This window comes from Megalops cyprinoides, chromosome 4, assembly GCF_013368585.1.
Source record: "Megalops cyprinoides isolate fMegCyp1 chromosome 4, fMegCyp1.pri, whole genome shotgun sequence".
Classification (NCBI taxonomy): domain Eukaryota; kingdom Metazoa; phylum Chordata; class Actinopteri; order Elopiformes; family Megalopidae; genus Megalops; species Megalops cyprinoides.
The window spans coordinates 6,787,595-6,800,674 of NC_050586.1; the positions used below are offsets into that span (position 1 = coordinate 6,787,595).

The 13,080-nt window shown below is 49.3% G+C and overlaps 1 protein-coding gene across 1 annotated transcript in view; it reads right to left on the bottom strand.

Annotated features, from left to right (window-relative positions):
• si:dkey-91m11.5 (PH_BCR_vertebrate and RhoGAP_Bcr domain-containing protein) overlaps window positions 1–13,080 on the bottom strand; it is a 93,071-nt gene that overhangs the window by 16,121 nt on the left and 63,870 nt on the right. Inside the window, exons 9-16 of the mRNA XM_036526106.1 lie at window positions 7,394–7,515; window positions 6,326–6,491; window positions 5,626–5,745; window positions 3,774–3,849; window positions 3,167–3,271; window positions 2,077–2,151; window positions 1,192–1,289; window positions 888–1,019 (exon numbers count right to left, since the gene is read on the bottom strand). Coding sequence (XP_036381999.1) covers window positions 888–1,019; window positions 1,192–1,289; window positions 2,077–2,151; window positions 3,167–3,271; window positions 3,774–3,849; window positions 5,626–5,745; window positions 6,326–6,491; window positions 7,394–7,515 — 894 coding nt within the window. The remainder of the gene's footprint in view (window positions 1–887; window positions 1,020–1,191; window positions 1,290–2,076; window positions 2,152–3,166; window positions 3,272–3,773; window positions 3,850–5,625; window positions 5,746–6,325; window positions 6,492–7,393; window positions 7,516–13,080) is intronic.

A 13,080-nucleotide genomic window follows, 5' to 3' on the forward strand; every position in this document is an offset into this window, starting at 1 on the left:
CAGGAAGCGGGTCTCCTCCAAAAGCCAAAAGGGACAACTTTCATTGTTCTCAAAAATTATCCCTGCTCAGCAGACACACAATTTGCTCTCCTCACGTCCCTGACCTACGAAGACTTTCCAGATACACACAGACTGTGGGATGACCTACGCAGAGACGTCAAGTAAAAACTTCTAGTGTCATCAATTCCTGGCATTCAGACCTAAATATTAAATTGAAGACCATAAACTGTCGACACAGGAAAACCAAGGGAAAAAAAACTTCAAAAATCTCTACTCCGATGCACACCCAAGCAGTTAATCTCAGTTCTCTTTATCTCCGAATAAGCAAAATTAATGAGCTCCAAATGATTGTTGACAGTTTAAAACTGCCATCACCTCAGCCAAGCCTGTTTGAAACTGCAAGGAAACGGTCTACAATTACACTGAAGAATAAAAAGGAAAATAAATATACACTTATTCTTACGCCATTAAATCCCCAGCTTGATCCAGATGAAAAACTGTCAGTTTATTCTCTCTGTTTTCTCTTTTGAGTTACTGACAGGGTTAACATATGCAGCAGAGAGGGTGATCTTTGGCGTCGTGGTGAAAAGTTGGCAGCATTACTGTATGAGGTTAATCAACCATGATGTACCGAGGGTCTGAGTATTTAATGGCAAACCGTTTATCTCCAAAGGTCAGCAGCCACTCAGAGATTAAATGTATGCCATCTGTCTGTGGCAGGGTTGCATTTGTGTTTGGGTGGTCGGGTGGTACGTTGTCACAGACAGCAAACTACTTCAGTGTGCCTGTAACGCAAACTACAAGAGCGTTTGCCTTGCAATAGTCCCTAAATCCCAAACCTGAGGATGGCCTTGTGAGAGTGGGCCGCGCCCTCACACTTGTCCTACCTGGATCTGTCCTTTGGCCATGATTCTGTCGGTGTTCTCCCCGTCCTCCTTGTTCAGCTTGGTTTTGTTGTAGCACTTCTCATAGCAGAGGAGTCTCAGGGTCTGGGAGCCCTCCAGCTCGATCTCGAACTCCTGGTAAGAACACGGGGGGGACAGCTGTTAGCAGGACAGACCCCCCCACCCGAAAGAGAGACCTCCACCGTGACCCCCTATCCCGACCTTTACACATCAAAGCTTTTCATTCTGACGACTGTCCCACTCAGCAATGCTGGTGACGGACGGCAAACTGAAAACCCGACCTCACCTCATTCCAGTTGGGCTCAGTGGTGTCTCTGTAAACTCGCGTTTTGGCCTTGTTCACAAAGTAGCCGAAGGAATCCACCTCCAAGGTACAGTAGAGATCTGGGAGGGGGCAAAACAGATCCACCATCAGTGTACTTACAGTCGGTGAGGGTTAAAGAGGGAGAGGAAGGTGGGCTCAGGTCTATCTGATCACAGCAATAAAATGGACTCGGGTCAAATCGGATAATTTGTGTCCTCTTTGTAACAGCTGCAGTAGCGGGTTGCTGGTAAATAAGGCTATGTTAAAAAATTTATCATCTAAGTGGGGATATTTTATTTTAACTGAATTGCTCGCGTGCAAAAAACAGCCGAGTTCCAGACAAAGTATTAGCATTAGCGGTGAGGATCGCCTTGAATCAGGTCATCCAATTTAACAGACACCAAATGACAATATCAAAATAACATGAGCCGCCCCCCTAAAACCCACTGAAACAGCTTAACGCCAGCCTGCCTGACTACGCTAGGACTCCTCCTGACAGCCATCTGACCGCCCCAAAACCAAACAGGGACGTCAGTGCCGTGAGGTGAACACAGCCCACTGGGAAGTCCCAGTTAGCAAGAGGCAGCCACCCCCATACCCCTCGGGGCCGGAGCAGGGCAAGGTGCGCTGGATTGGGGACGTAGCCAGCTGGAGTGGGACACAGTGTTCCTGTCTAATCCCCAGTGTGGCTGAGCAGCAGCTGCTCAACAGGGGAATTCCTACTGTCTGCCCAGAGACAGCCGCGGAGAGAGGAGAGAGAGCCAGGTCATAATAGCACTGCCTGTCTTCAGTGCTATTATTACCCTCAAACGGCATGAGAAACTACACCAGTGTGGGGGGTGGGGGGTGGGGGGGGGGCTCACTTACTTAAGCTCTGTTTGAGTCCTGTTGCAGAGTGGACAATTACATTCAAGAAGCCGTAGAGTCCAGGAGATTCGTCGTCTGAACGGAGACGGGAGAGAGGAAGTTTAGAAACACTGCAGTGGCTCTGTGCTTATCCCATAACAAGCACCACCGTGAATCTGTCCTCAACTGTATAAAGCAGCAGAGATTCAGAGGCGTTTCGATACTGTTTTGGATGAGGACAAGCGAAAAAGAAATACTGGTTCATTGTGTCTCTCAGACACATATTGTGCCATAATCTGATTTTAATGCATGGGATCAAATACCATCTGTGGAGCGGCAGTGCCATCACTGTCCCCTCTAACAGGCCCAGTTCTTTGTTTGCTCGGTGACATTAAACAGGAAGTTACTTAAAATCCTTTAATAAACTGCCCTCGCCTGAGGGGCATATTTCTAAACAAATTAAGTAAAATTAAATTTGAATTCCTTAAATAGCTTTCTAACTTGAGTATTACCCCTGAAAGAAAATGTGTTAACATTTATTTAATTACTTAAATAATAACTGATTATAGTCATTACCTTCGCATGAACACCACCCGTGATTACCACACACTTTATCAACTGGATTCACAGACCTATACAGAATTCTGACTCCACACTGAAAGAATACCTCACCATCTCTTTGGATTTGTAAAAATTAACTGAACTCCATATAAGACAGAGCCTTTTGAAATTTAAAAGCTACTTAGCTCTGTACGTGTGCATGTATGGGTGACTCTGTGTGTGTGTGTGTGTGTTTGTGAGTGTGTGTGTCTGTGCGTGAATGTGTGTGCATGTGTGCATATGTGTGTATGTGTGTGTATACATGCTGGGTGTGTGTGTGTGTGTGTATGTATGTCTGTATACATGCAGGTGTGTGTACATCTGTGTGTATACATACAGGCCTGTGTGTATGTATGTGAGTGTGTGTTTGTGTATGAGAGTGAGTGTGTGTGTGTGTGTGTGTGTAACAGTTGGTTATGCTTTATTTGTCAGGCACTGAGCAGGCAGCCACACTCAGGGCCCTGTGTCTCAGCAACTGCTCATTTGTTCTTCCCCACCCTCTCCCGCCTACCTTCTTTATTTATGGTCAGCGGGATGCTGTGGACCGTCTGCAGCTTCACGCACGAGTTAGTCAGCATCTGCAGCTCCACGGAGGTGAGTGAGAAGCTCTTGAAACCTGCAGGGGCCATGAGAACAAGGTGAGCGGGATGGGGAGGTGCATTGTGGGAGCTGAGAGGAGCTGGATCAAATACAGACAGAAACAAAACCCATTTGCAGAACAAGCGTCTGCCTCCTTCCTACCAGGGCATTCCACTGCAGGGGCTAAGACAAACCCACACAATGCTTCTCTCTGGAAAAATACGACTATATATAAATATAAATATACAGCTTTTTGTGGGTTTTTGTTGTCTTGTAGAACCACCTGGGGTGCCTTTTATATGGGAGAATATCTGCCAGAAATCATGGTGTGTCTGAGGGCTCTGTAAGGTACCGAGCACGCTCCGAGGCTGAGAGAGAACGATCTGGAGTGTAAAAATCTCTGCCCCGGAGAGCACGATTCCCCCAGATCTGCTGGTGGGTGTGTGTTTGATTAGCAGGCTGGACAGGAGCCAGCGCTGCGGTAGGGCAGCAGGCGACGGTGGGGGGTGAGGGGTAGGGGGATTGGGGGGGACACCCACACTTTTTCTGCTGTTCCCGAATGATCTCCCTCCACTCTGCTCGCTCGTAGTCCGAGGAGATGAGGAACATGTAGCCCTGAAAAAAAACGAGGACAAGTATCACCAGGTTTAGAGATGTTCATAAGATGCATCAAAAAAAAATGCTGATGAGAGTTTGCCTTTTTTTTTTTTTCTTCCTTGTTGGTGACAGATGTGTTACCACTGCAGTCCCGCGATGGCTGCCGGCGGCCCGAGCCTGCACCGTCTCCGCATTCTGAGCATGTGACTGCAGAACCGTGCCACCCGGTCGCCTAGAAACCCTCTCCGTGACAACAGCCAGCACCTCCACAGACCATCCCCCCAGGTCAACCCACTTACACCTAACACAGCCAGATCCCAGCTTAAATCTGTTTACACGTAGTTACTGCTAATTACAAACAATGGCAGGGGACTTTCTGAGGGTGAGAAGGGTATATCAATAAAAATCTAAATATGTAAATTACAGCAATGTGTAAAATATAGGCATTGGAAGTTTTTCTGGAACAAATCATTGGCAAAGCACAAAAGTAATAAACATCTCCATACCTTATGTTACAGTAATATATAAAAGGTAATGATGGAGAGTTGCTCTGAACATGGCGAATAAGCACATGAATATTTCATACCAAGCGGGCTGCATACTGAGGTACTTTCCCATGCCAGAGGGCAGCGGGCCCAGTCCTAAACATCATAAGCTGTTAGCAGTGTGTTTGTAGCTGGTGATTAACAGCCAAGCCAGGGTTTTGAGCTAATGGGGCCGAGGGCTGGGTAAATATGACCGTGCCGGTCCACAGCCAATCCTGAGAGCCATGACAGAGAGACAAGGAGACGGGGGGAGGGAGAGACAAGAGGGATGGAGGGACAGACGGACAGAGAGACTGAAGGACAGAAAGAATGAGGGACAGGGAGACTGAGGGAAAGACAGAGAGACAGAGGGACAGAGAGACAGAGACTAAGTGAGGTAGGGATTGAGGGACTGAGGGACAAAGGGACAGAAATACAGAGTGCCAGAGTGATAGAGTGACTGAAGGACAGAAGGACTGAGAGACAGAGTGACCGAAGGACAGAAAGAATGAGGGACAGAGGGACAGAGAGACTTAGGGATTGAGGGACTGAGGGACTGAGGGTACAGAAATAAAGAGGACACAGAGGGACTAAGAGACAGAAGAACAGAGGGATTAAGGGACTGAGAGACATGGGGACCTCATAGACAGAGGGACAGAGGGATTAAGGGATTGAGGGACGTGGGGACCTCATGGACAGAAGAACAGAGGGATTAAGGGACTGAGGGACGTGGGGACCTCAGGACAGAAGAACAGAGGGATTAAGAGATTGAGGGACGTGGGGACCTCATAGACAGAGGGACAGAGGGATTAAGGGACTGAGGGACGTGGGGACCTCATGGACAGAGGGACAGAGGGATTAAGGGACTGAGAGATGTGGGGACCTCAGGACAGAGGGACAGAGGGATTAAGGGACTGAGAGATGTGGGGACCTCAGGACAGAAGAACAGAGGGATTAAGGGACTGAGAGATGTGGGGACCTCAGGACAGAGGGATTAAGGGACTGAGGGACGTGGGGACCTCAGGACAGAAGAACAGAGGGATTGAGGGACTGAGAGATGTGGGGACCTCAGGACAGAAGAACAGAGGGATTAAGGGACTGAGGGACGTGGGGACCTCAGGACAGAAGAACAGAGGGATTAAGGGACTGAGGGACAGAGGGATTAAGGGACAGAGGGACGTGGGGACCTCAGGACAGAGGGACAGAGGGATTAAGGGACTGAGGGACACAGGGATTAAGGGACAGAGGGACAGCAGGCCGCGGGGCTCACCTTGCCGTTCCTGTTGTGCACTCTGAAGGCCATGCAGGGGGACATGAGCAGCAGCAGGGACTCCTGCTCGCACAGCTTCTTCCTCAGCCTGTCGATGGCCTTCCCGCCCTTGTTGGCTCTCTGTGGACACATTCAGACTGATTACAGCGAGCCGCCGCCGCCGTTTCCCCACAGGCCTCAGGCCTCCGCGCGTCAGCTCTGTTACTGTGTTACTGTTCTCTGAGGCCTGCGCTCCCTCCTCACACTCTCTCTCTCTCTCCCTCCCTCCCTCTCTCTTTTTATCACTTCATCCAGAGCCTGATCTTCAATGGCTTTGTCTCTGAGTGCCTGAGAGTAGAATAGCCATAGTACGAGTTGTTCACAAATGCAGGAACCTCAGGAGAAAGCCACGATTGGGGATAAGTCTGTGGTCCGTGCTCTTTATTCTCTTTCATTCTTTTTTTCTCTTTTGGGAGGGGGGGCTGATGGGATTAGGGTGCTGGATGTGTGTTTTATGGTGAATTTGTGTTTGTCGGATGAAGTACCTTTTGGAAACCTTGTAACGGAATGACATGCAAAGACTATTGATGGTGCAATACAGAGACTCTCTGTGACTCTCACTCTCCTTCCCTTACTTTCTCCCTCTCTCTCTCTCTCTCTCTCTCTCTCTCTCTCTCTCTCCCTCTCTCTCTCTCCCCTTCTCTCCCTCCCCTGGACACACCTTCTCCCTCTGGATCTCGTTCTTGATCTGCGAGATCTTGATCTTCATGGCGTCGATCTCCTCGTCTGGGACCTGGGGGATGGGGGAGGAGTCGGACTCATCTATGGTCTGGAAGGTGAGGTCGGACAAGGGGATGTACCACTTGCAGTCGTACTGCTGGCTCTTCCTGTGGGGGGCGGAGGCGGAAGAACAAGTCGTGTCAGAAGCGGGGCACAGACCCCATCAGCACCTCATCTTATCACACGGCAGAGTCATGAAAGCAAAAGACGAGCAGCTCAAAGACCAATCACTGTGCAGGGCAAAGATCAAATTAGATGTGGATCTTTCCAAATGAATCCCTGCTAAGCCAGGAGTGGATACATCGCTGGCTGAAATCTGAAATGCCCACAGATCGATACCGCATTACTGACACCACTCCCATCTGACAGCAGATTATAACAGAGCACATCATCCCCAAAAACGCTCTCACTGCTTAATCTCAGTGGACATGTGGTGAAACCCGCAGGCCATCCATAACAGCACCTACACGAGGCCTTGCTGAGAGTGGGTTATTTTCAGCAGCCAATCACAGCTGCGGGAGAGGCATGCTAGAGAGAGCGTGTGCAAAGCAAGAGGAAATTACACGGGAAACTTCAGGACAAAGAGAGGGACAATCAAAGAGGAGGAGGAGAGAGAAAAGAGGGGGAATGGAGAAGAAGAAAAGATACAGAGAGGAGGATAGAAAAGGAAAGAGAGGAGTGAGTGATGACAGAAGAAAAGGAGAGAGAAAGAGAGAAAGGAGGGAAAAAGAAAAAGACAGGTGAGAAGAGAGGAGAGAAAAGGAGAGAAGAGATGAGATGAGAGGAGGACAGAGTGAGAAAAGAGTGACATATGAGAAGCAAAAGAAGGAGGAAGAAAGGAAGAAGAAAGAACAAGATACAGAGAGGAGGATAGAGCAAGAAAGAGAGGAGTGAGTGATGAGAGAAGAAAAGAACAAAGAAAGAGAGAAAGGAAGGAGAAAGAAAAAGAGACGGGCAGGAGGGGAGGGGAGGAGAGGGGAGGAGAGGAGAGGAGAGGTAGCGCTCGCACCCTCCAATCTGTTTCTTCAGCTTGGCGCAGAGCAGCAGGTCGGTGAAGAGGAAGACGTGGCGCAGTTTCCGAGCTCCTTCCACCAGCTCCACCATGAACCTGTCCTTCAGGAGCTGCCGGTTCTGTAGGAACACACAGGGTTCAGTCAGCCAACCAACAATATAATCAGGTAGCATCACACTGGTATATTTCACTTAAACCCAGTACATTAAAAAATCCACTGATCAATTTGTTTATCTGTATATATATGTCTATTTGTTTGTCTCCACACATATATATATATATATATATATATATATATATATATATATATGTATATATATAGATGGGTATACAAATATGCTTACAAACATACTAAACATTGAAATATTCAGTAAACATTTATGGCTTTGTTGTACCATATTCAGTCAGAAGGGGGCGATGTTGTACTGTTTACGATGTACTGCTTCTCTGGAGCCACGCAGTGCATCTGACCGTACAGGCTGTTAGTTCCTGTCTCCCCTTTAACAGGATAAAACATGAGTCGGTCTGCCAGCCGCGACCTTCTGCGAAACTGTGGGGCCGAGATCCGCGCGTGCCTGTTGTGCTAAACAGCCCTGACGTCAGCTCAAGACACAGATTGCACCTCACGCCTCGTCGGGCATGAAGTCATCGGAGAGTGACATCACAGTGCGCTCGTCCGTGCTCGGGTGACACAGTTTCTCTGAATCATGCGGCCATCGGCTCCGCGGTAAAAACACGGACTCGGGAGAACGCGCCGCCGCGCGCGAGCGCTCGCGCGACGCGGGGTCGTGCCCTGCGCACGGGCTACTTTCTGAACCCCGCACGCGACACCGCGCGCTCTCGTACAGCAGAAACGGTACAGCGCTCCAGTTGGGACCCGTCTCGCGTTTGACTTCAGGTAACCCAACAGGATAAAACTCATCCACTTTAATTTCAACACAGCACAATGAATGGTCAGGGGCATTTTAGGGAAAATGAGAGACTACAAGAGGATGATGTCAACCCGTGTGTGTCTGTGGGACATCAGAGTCACCCCACCCCCACCTCCCCCCTCCCCCTGTCCCTGCGGTGACTGAGAATAATGAACGCTGTCACACGCACAAACACTCCGGCAACTCTTTAACTACAGGGACCCCGCTGGTCGGGCCCCCCAGGGTTATCAGCCAATAATCCGACCTCTCTCTGCAAACTAAAGGGGGATTCTGGGATTAGGGTGGATTATCCCTGACCATCCCCTTTATAAGGAAGAAGAATCCGCATAAAGGTTTCTTGATGATTGCTTCACTGTCAGCTACAGTCAGTGTACAGTGTGTACAACACAAAGGCCTGACACAGGGGGCTAAACAAGAGGATCACGGCTGACCTGAGAACAGTGATCTGCTCAGTAGCTCCCAGCAAGGGATAAAGGAGGCAGACTGCGTGCTTGGGTACATGGTCATGCTGTAATACCACCCCCCCAAGAACCCCTATTTGTTTCCCAGGGACAGGGTCTGCTTCAGGACAACAGCGACGAACATCTCAGGAAACCCCTATTCAGCAGCTCTCTCACACTCTCCCTTTCCCTTTACGCAAAACCACAGAGCAGAGTAGAGCCTTTGCAGTTTGACTTTTCGTTTTCAGTGACGGGGTTTACAAATTTCAGGACGCCACGCCCCTGTTTGGTGCCGGTAACCTTCGCTCCCAGCGCCCCCCGTCCGTTAGGGATGTTGACAACCCACGTGGTGACGTCAGCACTTCCTCTACCCCGTGACGAGGCACTGGTGACCTCGCTGTTTGGAACGACCTTCGACACCCAGCGCAGACAGCGTGCGTTTATACTGCACACAAGGGCCTCACATGACCTGGAACACCAGCTCCGCCCGTGGATTCAAACAAACACAGGCGGCCCGACCGGAGGGACACCCAGCCCACACACTCCTGCTACTACTGCTGGCAGCTGGGGACCTGCAACCGGGACCTATTTTAGGAAGGCTGGCAAACCCACATTTAGGGGAAGAAAGGGCAGATTGGAAGCTAAGACCTACACATCAATCATCAGTTTGATATAGTAATCACAGACACAGATTCACACACACACATTCACATACATACACAAGCTCACACGCTCACTCACTTACACACATGCACGCGCAAACGCACACACACACACACACACACACACACACACATTCAGACACAGACACGCTCACATACACACACACACACACACACATACATACACAAGCTCACATGCTCACTCACACACGTGCACACACACACATTCAAACACAGACACGCTTGCATACACATACACACACACACACACACACACACACTCCCACAGACCCCAGCCCATGCCACATATGAATGCAGCTTTCACCCTATGCTGCAGTATGGCCTTACCCTAATTTCAGAGTCTATTATTAAAGAGGCCTTCTTTCCCTTATTTTAAAATAAGACGCACTAAAATGATCCAGTGCTAGAGTGAGTTGTCTCAGTGCATCAGGCTGACATTTCATCAGAGCCTCCCTCTGGGGGGAAATATGACATTGGTAATTCTTCATTATGGATGACTTGTAAGTATCAGAAGCATCGCAAAAACGCTTCTCTCAAATTGGTTTCAAAGGCCCTCAGGTATAAAGTATTGACAGATAATCAATAGCCAGGCCGTAGGCTGAATATCAGTGGGAGACAGGGCAATTCCTGGCCTAGAGAAGGCTGGAATTCTAAACTAATCTGTTTCATGATATTTGTGTTTTAAAAAACCCAGAGATATATACTGCATGAACTAGATTCTGCTGCTCCCAAAAAAAAACATACTAAAAAGAGTGCTATAAAGAGGTTCTTCTGAATTCATTTTCTCGTTGTACATTTTAAATAGGATAACCCATCAAACGGTTACATTTTTTTCTCCATTCATACATTTGTTCATTCATAAAATGCCAAAGGGGTCACCTGAACCCACAGATTTCCTCGGCAGATTCCAGTAAACTCGAGAGAGAGAGAGAGAGAGAGAGAGAACGGGTCTGCCCGGTCATCTGAATCACCGCTCTGGGGGGGGGGGGGGGGGGTCTGGCGCGCAAGCGGGCGTCTCCGCTCAGAGAGGAGGGGAAGCGCCGGCCCGATAAGACGGGTTAGAGGTAACTTCCAGGAATGTGAGGCGTGGGGACCGGGCTGCACAGGATGCCAAGAGTCGGGGGGGGGGGGGCGATTTTGGAGCAAGAAAAGCAGCCAGTGGGCTTTCCCAGCCAGGCCTGAACGGGGTGGGCAACTCTTGGTTTTGTGTTTCTGCTGGATCTTCAGGACCCCCATCCCCCCCCCCCCCCCCACACACACTCCCCCCACCCCCCCCCCCCCCCACCCCCCCGTTGCTGCCGGAATGTGAGCTCCAAATGAGGCGAGTCAGAGTTGACTCAGCACCTCAGACGACCTGACTCACATGCCCAAGAGGTCAAACTTGTTTCATTAATGCACCGTGAATGCACTACTCCTCAGAGACACATCGTCTCCCCTCCACCCCCCCCCCCCCCCACGTCCAGAGAGGAGCAGACTGAAAAATGGACACCCAACTTAACCCTAAACTCCCTCTTCCTTTCCCATCGGTGAGCTCTCCTACGTTCAGCTGGGAGCCTCTGAAAACATCCAGCTCCTTGTTCGTTCCACAGTGAGGCGGATCAGACTGCTGTCTCAGCAGTTTGGGAAGGTAAGGCTGATATCACTCTCAATTACTGACGATGTCTCACCCGTACGCTGTCATGTCATGATGCCGCATGTCTGCGAATGAACACAACAACTGCACTTTCCAGAATGTTCCACGGGAAAACAGAGACTCCCTTCCCTCCACCGATACTGGGGTCTGAGGGAACTGTTTCTGGCCACTCCAGGACCAGACCAGACACTCAAACCAGGCTGGGTAAATGTAAACCCGACCCTAGACTGGGGGTGGATGGGAGTTAGGGGGATGGGGGGGGCGTTTAATTTAGTGGGCACTCCTGATAGCTGTTGTCCATCCCCCTGGAGAGCACTGGAAAGGGGTCTACATGTCTCCAGGAGACGGACACTCTCAGAGTGGCCTTCTGTTCACTCCATCCCTGCTGATCTGCTCGAGATAGATCCTCTTGTCTCAGCAACAGCAAGCTGACCCTTTCACAATCACTGATGTGTTGAAGTGCTGACGGCCGTGTCCTGCACTCCAGAGCGGAGGAGGGTTTCAGTCCGACAGAACCGGGCCGGAGGAGTGACAGGACTGGCCGGGAATGAGAGGAGGCTGGTGGGGCCTGCGGTGCTGGAATGATGTGCTGATAAATCACTTTAATGGCAGAGAGGAGAGTCACCTCCCTCACAGGCACCCAAATACCCTCAATACAGACAGACTTGTTAACACACTCGAACACACAGCCACAGATATATACTGGTATACTTGCGCACACACATACACAGATGTGCGGGCAGACACATGCACACATGCACAGACACATATATATATATATATATACACACACTGACACACAAACATGCAGGCACTCACAAACACATGCATATACAGGTTCACTAATATAGACACACATACACGCACATACATACAAACACACCCCCTTGTACACGCACACACACACACACACACACACACACACACACACACACACACACACAACACACACTTAAAGATGCATGCACACAAACACACTCACAGACACACACACACACACACACACACACACACACAAACACCCACACAACACACACAAACACACACTTACAGATGCATGCACACAAACATACTCACACAGACACAGACACACACACACACAAAGAATCTCTCCCCTGAACAGTGAGTCAGGAACATCTCAATGCTGGACACAAATACCACCCCCCCATGAGTGCCTGTCTGGCCCCACACTGTGTGTTAACATGACCCCCCCCCATTCCATTACTCCTGCAGTCTTTATCTGCAGAGTCATTTCAGAGCCATCCGCTGGCCTGCAAGCTGCCAGCCTCAGAACTCTGCCTGGGGTTTCGGTGTGTAACCACTCATGATCAGACCGCACAGAGAACTCTCTCCCTCATGTACACTTCCCAACATGTGGAGTAGAGTTAATCACAGTATCGACCAGGTGGTTATTCCAGCAGGCACCTCCTACCCCTGCGAGATGAGAAATGTTATGGGGCAAAGTCTGTTAACAGTCCTCTCCAATGATTTCAATTTACACTGCATGGCTGCAGTCACATGACATGACTCCTCCAATTAGAATGTGAGGGCATACACCGATGAGGTCATCAGCAGACCTCCATTACCAGATCTGTGGTCAGTTGCTTAACATGAGCCATCAGTAATGATCTGAGCTAAACGTCAGGTGCTTCATGAATGATTAGTCAGTTTTTAGAAGATCTTCAATCTCCAGAGCAATGTCAATAATATGATTACAATTTCATACGTTTACGATTACAACATTTGTGTCATTCTTCAAAGATGAAACATACTGTAACCATCATTTACAAGACCAATCCTACCCCCAAGAAAGAATAACATGTAATCAAGGGAAAAATATTACATGCAAATACTTATCTTAGGCCTATACCAGCATACTTGAGAGCATCGCAGAGGAAAACACAAATTTCTAGTGATTAATTCATAATCTGTTCGTTTGTAATCTCATTAAAGTGCCATTTTGCCATTCCATCTGGAAAGCAGTGCGGCCTGCCTA